The sequence below is a fragment of the Equus caballus genome, chromosome 6, assembly GCF_041296265.1.
Source record: "Equus caballus isolate H_3958 breed thoroughbred chromosome 6, TB-T2T, whole genome shotgun sequence".
Lineage (NCBI taxonomy): Eukaryota > Metazoa > Chordata > Mammalia > Perissodactyla > Equidae > Equus > Equus caballus.
Window position 1 is genome coordinate 47,280,979 of NC_091689.1, and position 6,801 is coordinate 47,287,779.

The window sequence follows — 6,801 nt, forward strand, 5'->3', positions numbered from 1 at the left end:
TCTTTGATACCTTGGGAGAGACTTATCTTCCCTGGCGCTAACAGGAGGGCCGCTTTCCTCCGCAGTCACAGAAGAGGAGAGGCCCAAGTGGGCATTACCCAAATGTCCCTAGTGGCTAGGGAGCCCTCGGCCTGGGCTCCAGGCCCTGCAGTCTCTTGTCAGGTCTTGGCCAGCTGGGGCAAAGAGTGGGCTACTCCTCGTGGTGGTGCAGGGAGGGGGGGCAGAGGGAGGGGGTGGCTGTAGACTCTGAACTGCCTTTCTTAGCTACACAGTTTCTATGCCAATGTGGGCGGTCCCTCCCCCTCTGAACCCTGTTAACTGCCCAGTAACTGTAGGGCTGGATTTTTCCTGAGTAGGTCAAAGGTCCCTGCTGAGCAGTCGGGGATGTAGCTATACTCTGATGGGCGAGGGGGGTTCCTTTTCCTAGAGTTGGAGAGATGCCCCTCATAGCCCCTTAGTCCCGGAAGCAGTGTGGTCCAAGGCCAAGCAGTGGCTGGGCCTGCCTGCAGCTCCACTGGAACCACCTCTGGCCCTCTGGAGGGCTGTAGTCGTGAGGAGGGGTTCCCCTGAGCACAGGGGATCACAGTTCTCGCCTTCTGCCCAAAGTCAGGCAACTGAGGCTGAAGAGACGGAGCCCCCTGACGCCCCTAGAACGTTGCTACAAGAAAGGGCGTAACGTCAGAACCTTGCAACACTGTTGGCTAGCGCGCCGGCGGGCCCGGGGGCAGGGCCTGCGGGCAGGGGCCGGGCTCACGATGGCCGAGGCCGGCCAGGAGGCGGAGTTCTGCCTCACCGCGCTCTACATAAGCGGGCCGTGGCCGCGGCTGCGCGCTGAGCCTGCCCTGCAGTTCGCCGGTCCCAGTGCCATGGCGCCCTCCAGGAAGTTCTTCGTCGGGGGGAACTGGAAGATGAATGGACGGAAGAAGAGTCTGGGGGAACTCATCAGCACTCTGAACGCGGCCAAGGTGCCGGCCGACACCGGTGAGCCCTCGCCCGGGAGGGTCGGGCTAGGGTGGGGGAGGTCGGGCGTGGCAGCGCCCTCTCCCGAGCTCTCTTAGCCGGGTGTTCGCGTGGACCTGGATGCACGGATGGGAACAAGGGCTGTTGGGGGTCCCGGCCTTGACCCCGCAGCGCCTGGTCCCGCAGCCGCAGGACCGGAGACGTGTCGAGAGGGAAAGGCGGGGCCACATTTAATGGTGCCCTCGGACTGTGGGCGGGAAAGGACTTCTTGGGTCATCCGGAGGAAGATACCTCCGCCCGCGGACTGGGGCTGCACCAGCCAGGAGGCGGGGGTAGAAGCGGAGCCTAGCCCCTGTGGGCAACCGGCAAAGGCGACAGCTCGGGAGTGTGGGGGAGGAGGCTGAGCGAGCGCGCGGGCCTCCCGCTACCTGCCCCCGCCGCCGGCTCCGTGCGCCGCCGCACGTAGCCCGAGTCTCCTCCCTGCGCCTCGCCGCCGGCCCAGTGCCCCCGCAGAGCTCCTCCGGCCGCCGGAGCTGCCCGCTCAGATCCTTTCCCTCGGCAGCCTGGAGGACTCCTGCCTTCCGCGGAAGAGGCTGAGCAGGTGCCAAACAGGCTGAGCCATTTGGGAATAAGGAGCGATCCTACAGCTTTCTCCAACCTGGAAATGGGAGAGCGCAAGGCCTTTATGAGTCAGTCCACTCCTTGCCACGCATGGGCAAAGAGTGCTGGCCTCAGTCCTTCCCGTCCCACCCACCTAAATCACAGAACCACGGACCTGATCAAAAGAGGCATCCCCTTCTGGTTTATTCCCCAAAGACCCCAGTACAAACCCCAGGAGCTAACCCCTTCTGCTTTTGGTAAAAATCTTTGCCTTGCCTGGGGTAGGTGGGGATGGGCTATTTTAGAAGGGAGGCGGGGTTGGCCCCGAGAGAATGCTGAGTCTAGGAGATGCCCAGGCCCAGAATAGCTCGGGAAATCAGAGCTACAGTTGTTAAAAGAGCAGAGGGCAGGGCGAGGGCCGTGGCCTCTCAGGGGCACCTGGAAGGCCCAGGGAGTTGGGTACAGGCCCAGCCTGGGCTCAGAAGTGAATACAGATCAACTTGCTGGGGTGAAAAGGAGAGGAAAGCAGAACTAAGGAAGTGGGTGAAGGCTGGGGGCTCCAGAGGACAGGATGGAGTGTGGAGAATGAAGGCTTCCTTATGATCTCATCCTCAGAGGTGGTCTGTGCAGCCCCCACTGCCTACATTGACTTCGCCCGCCAGAAGCTAGATCACAAGATTGCTGTGGCTGCGCAGAACTGCTACAAAGTGGCTAACGGGGCATTTACTGGGGAGATCAGGTGAGATGCAGGCGGGAGAAGGGTGTATGGGGACCCTGCCCTCACTTTCCTTGTTGAGGGGAAAGCCATAGGGTGGGCTCCCTGCTGAACCATGGTTTCTTTCTTCCTTTAGCCCTGGTATGATCAAAGACTGTGGAGCTACATGGGTAGTCCTAGGGCACTCAGAGAGAAGGCACGTCTTTGGGGAGTCAGATGAGGTTAGTAACCAGGAGAGGGGATAAGAGATGCCTTATTCCAAGAGTGGTGTCTCACCAAGTTTGTTCCTTAACAGCTGATTGGGCAGAAAGTGGCCCATGCCCTGGCGGAGGGACTTGGAGTAATCGCCTGCATCGGGGAGAAGCTAGATGAAAGGGAAGCTGGCATCACTGAGAAGGTCGTTTTCGAGCAAACCAAGGTCATCGCAGGTATTTCTGAAGAAAGGGACCTTTGAGCCTAGCCAGGGCCACGGAGGCACAGAGGGTGGGGTCCAATGCCCTCCAGCCTGACTTAATCCCCTTGCTGGAAAGGAAAGGAGGAGAGAACCCTTGCGTTTTCCCTATCACTTCTGCTCCTGTGTCTTATGGTTTAGATGCCACTTGGGATTCCTTCAGCAGCCACCAGGGGGCACTAGGCCACCACCGTTCTTCATTCTCTGGGGAAGGAGCTAGAGAGTTCCTTCCTGTTCCCCCTTCCATCTGTGATCTCTGTCCCACAGATAACGTCAAGGACTGGAACAAGGTTGTGCTGGCCTATGAGCCTGTGTGGGCCATTGGTACTGGCAAGACTGCAACACCCCAACAGGTAACCAGCCCAGGAGCCCTACCTCATCCTCTCCTGCTGCAGTAGAACTGGACAGCCAGAGACCATCAGGGCCACCCCCTCATTTTAAAGACAGGAGCCCCCAAGCCAGAGAAGGAGAGTGACTTATCCAAGGACATCCATTCCAGGGCCTGAGTGGGATTAGAGCCCTGGTGTTCTGACTTGGATCCCAGGGTTCTTGCCCCAAAACCACACTGCCTTTCTCCACTGGTGCCCAGGGTTTTTTACCCTTTGAGCAAAAAGCAGAAAGTCTTACTTAGTCTGGCTTCTTGTTCTAGGCCCAGGAAGTACACGAAAAGCTCCGGGGATGGCTTAAGTCCAACGTCTCTGATGCAGTGGCTCAGAGCACCCGCATCATTTATGGAGGTGAGTGGGTTTGGCTCCAGTCTGAGGTGGGTTGGGGCTGAGAACTAGACTGAGCGCTCCTTAGACATGGAGGTAGGGATGGAGCGTACCCATCCCATCTTATCTCTGACCGTTCCCTCTCTCTTCTCCTTTCCCAGGGTCTGTGACTGGGGCAACCTGCAAAGAGCTGGCAAGCCAGCCTGATGTGGATGGCTTCCTTGTGGGTGGTGCTTCTCTCAAGCCCGAATTCGTGGACATCATCAATGCCAAACAATAAGCTCCATCCATTTCCCCTGCCCTTCCTGCGAAGCCAGGGACTAGATAGCTCAGAAGCCCAATAATTGCACCCCCCCACACACATGCTTCTGGTGGTGTCACCTGCCCCCTCTCCTGGCCTAATCCAAACTGTACCTCTTCCTTTACCGTTTACACCTTAACCTGTAATGGTTGGGACCAGGCTAATCCCTTCTCCACTTACTGTAATGGTTGGAACTAAATATGTCACCAAGGTGGCTTCTCTTTGGCTGAGAGGTAGAAGGGGTGGAGTTTGCTTGTGGGTCCCCTTAGTCCCCAGTGAGGGCAGGAGAGAGAAGCTATCCTCCTCTCCCATCCCGCACCATGAGGCCAAGGGCTGAGAGACAGCCTGGTCCTCCCCTCCAAGGCCAGGGGTGCTGCTCTCTCCTGTGGTGCCAATGCTTGTGTGTGTTGTGTATGTGAGCAGTCCTACATGTGGGGGAAATAAACACCTGGCACTCAGCCTTGTCATTTGTCCTTCACAGTACCTGCCCATATCATCTCTTTCTTCTTTCAGGCAGCCACAAGACCCTTGTGCAAAAAAATACCACGAATAGGTTTCTACAACAGCGTATCTCTTAGTATTTTTACTTGAAAAAATGTCTTTCGTACCAGGCTGCCACAGCTGTGAACAGCAGATCCACCCCTCTGAGTGGCTCTGGGGCTGCTGAGCTCCCCAGAGCGTGGGTTGGGGAAGAGGCCCAGCCTCACTTCCCCAGCCTCACTGGCTTGAAGTAGCTGGTCTAGGCCAGCAGTGCCTCCTCCCAGCCCCTCCAGGGGAGGTGGGTGTCAAGGCCCCAGCACAGTCTGGTATCACGGGTCACTGGTAGAGCAGGTAGCGTTTCATGGCAGGGGGCAAGGGCAGAGCAGATACCTGGCCAAGCCGGGTATCCCCCAGAGCGTGGCGCACACACAGGCGGCTCAGATGCAGAAGGGAGTGTGGCTCCGCTGAGAGAAAGAAGGAGAGGAAGTTAAGCAGGGATGCAGCCACCAGCCAGGCATCCTCAAACTACAGGGTCCTGCCCAGGTTCCCTTCTGCTTTCCTGCTCCGAGTCTGCTCCCATCTTGGTTGAGAGAGAGACCTAAGGCGCCTGCGTCTGCTCTTGAGATGGGAGGCATCTGAGATTTCACACATCCCCAGTCAGAGCTGGGGGTACTCTAGCTAAAGCCCAAGGTGGCTCTGACAGTGGTGGAGCTGGCCCAGGCTTTGATTCCAGAGAGGCCTTGGAGCCGGGGCTGGTGAGGTGAGAGGAAGGATGGCCCTCTGCTTTCTCATGGCTCACATGGGTGATGGGAGGAGAGGCATCCCCGCTCTGCTGAAGACTGCACTTGCAGAGAATGTTCAGTTCAATCAGCTCCAAGCCCTGGCCCCATCCGTTCCCAAGGAGACCGTTCCCTGCAGCCCCACCCCAAGGCCTGCCTCCACTGCTCTCCTTCCAGGTACCCAGGACCTCAATGGATCCGTCCTGGGGTTTGACTGAGGAAGTAGCTATGTGTCACAGACAGGTCAGAGCCCAGGGAATCTGGTACACACCCTGGGCGCTGGCACTCCTAGTCCTCCTTCTACTGGACTTGGACACCTAGCTCAGTACCCACTTACCCTTTGCACCTCTTGCTCCAGGGGCTATCTCCTATAAAGTCCTAAGCCCTGAATCCCTGGAGTGCCTCCCTCCATTCCGACGGCTCACCACTTACTAGCAAGTTGTATTGCTGTTGGGAGGATTAAATTAGGTTACAGCTGTGAAGACCCCTCGCCATTCCTGGCACCGAGTAGGGGTAGGAGGCAGGTCAGATGAAGGCCCATTCCCTCTGCTTTTGTAAGGCGCTGAGTTGCCATCCCAAACCACAGCCACCAGTGACCGAGCTCTCTCCCCACACCTGTCCCAAGCCTCACCTCTCCTTTCGCCCAGGTAGCTGATGCGGACCTGGCACTGGCCCCAGACGGCGCTTACTGCCGGATAGAGTGTCCTGCCCTTCAGTCCGCGGAAGGCTGGTCCTAGGTAGGTGCCCCCAATAGCGTAGCCCAGAGTCCCCTCCTCCATGTCCAGAACCACGAGCAGCCTCTCTGGCACCTCCAGCTGCTCACCCTGAGGTCCGGCTGGATACTGGGGGGCCCCAGGCCCCTTGCTCTGATGGTACAGCTTCCCTCGCCCAATGTCCCAGCCCCAGGACTCGCTGTTGCTGCCCAGCAGCGCCGCATAGTGGTCGGCCTGCAGCGGGGCGAGGGCCGTGGCCACGCCCACCACGGCGTGGGTGCCCCTCTGCTCCCGCGGCCAGCTGATCTCCCAGGCATGCAGGCCCCTCGAGTAGCCCCTCTTACCCCGGGCCCCATCAGTGCTCTGGGCCACGGGCCGCCGCTCAAAGCACAACCCCCCTTCCTTGACCTCGATGTTCTCTGAGCAGTCCTTGGGGTTCCAGCCGTGGCGCCGTTGGGCCCCCAGGTCAGGAGGGGGAGCAGATAGCAGCTCCTCCAAGCCCTCCGGACAAGAGAGGTCAGGGTACAGGGCCTGTGAGGTGGGGGTGCTGCTGCTGCCGCCCCCTACCAGAGCCGTCTGGCCCATGGAGGTGAAGAGCCGGAGGACTCCCCGAAAGAGTCTTGCCGGGGCGTCTCTCTTCTGAAAGTTGAGCTCCCGTTCGGGATTGACCTGGAAAGGAGTTGGAGAGGAAGAGGGAGTGAAGTGCGGGATCCCGGCGGGGGTTCCTCACCCTGGCGCCCCATCTTCTCACCCACGTTTGCCCACCGCCCCTCTCCTCCCTCTTCGCTTCCCCAAAGCTCCTAAGCCCATCACCTTGTCCTCACCCATCTGTCCCGGTCTCCCGAGACTCTCGCGAGTTCGCCCCCTTTGGGCTTCTCCGAGGGCTGTCAACCTTGCCTGCACCGTGGCCCCTTCACCGCCGCCGAACCTCGCTTGGCTCCCCAGACCGGGAGGAGCCCAGCAGAAAGCAGCCCAGGCCCGCGGCGCTGACCGCCGGCCGCTTCCGCCTCCAGCACCTCCCCCAGGCCCCGCCCCGCACGATGCCCCGCCCCCACGGGGGGGGGGGCCCTCCGGGGCTGTTAACCCTTT

The 6,801-nt window shown here is 59.6% G+C and overlaps 2 protein-coding genes across 3 annotated transcripts; one reads left to right on the top strand and one right to left on the bottom strand.

The window, feature by feature from the left end:
• The first annotated feature begins 67 nt into the window (after window positions 1-67).
• TPI1 (triosephosphate isomerase 1) lies at window positions 68-4,198 on the top strand. The gene is made up of 7 exons (XM_001497472.7): window positions 68-981; window positions 2,176-2,299; window positions 2,412-2,496; window positions 2,571-2,703; window positions 2,994-3,079; window positions 3,376-3,463; window positions 3,601-4,198. Exons 1-7 carry the CDS (start codon window positions 756-758, stop codon window positions 3,717-3,719), a joined length of 861 nt encoding a protein of 286 aa, XP_001497522.2. The 5' UTR covers window positions 68-755; the 3' UTR covers window positions 3,720-4,198.
• Window positions 4,199-4,308: 110 nt separating this feature from the next.
• Window positions 4,309-6,765, bottom strand: SPSB2 (splA/ryanodine receptor domain and SOCS box containing 2). Of its 2 annotated transcripts, none has more exons than XM_023643058.2 (3): window positions 6,537-6,765; window positions 5,631-6,381; window positions 4,309-4,684 (listed from the first exon to the last, which is right to left on the bottom strand). In XM_023643058.2, the coding sequence occupies exons 2-3, from the start codon at window positions 6,295-6,297 to the stop codon at window positions 4,557-4,559; spliced, it is 795 nt and encodes a 264-aa protein (XP_023498826.1). In that variant the 5' UTR covers window positions 6,298-6,381; window positions 6,537-6,765; the 3' UTR covers window positions 4,309-4,556. The 2 variants fall into 2 exon arrangements, with proteins under 2 accessions (XP_023498826.1, XP_023498825.1); XM_023643057.2 differs by having other exon boundaries at window positions 6,526-6,739.
• Window positions 6,766-6,801: the final 36 nt, after the last annotated feature.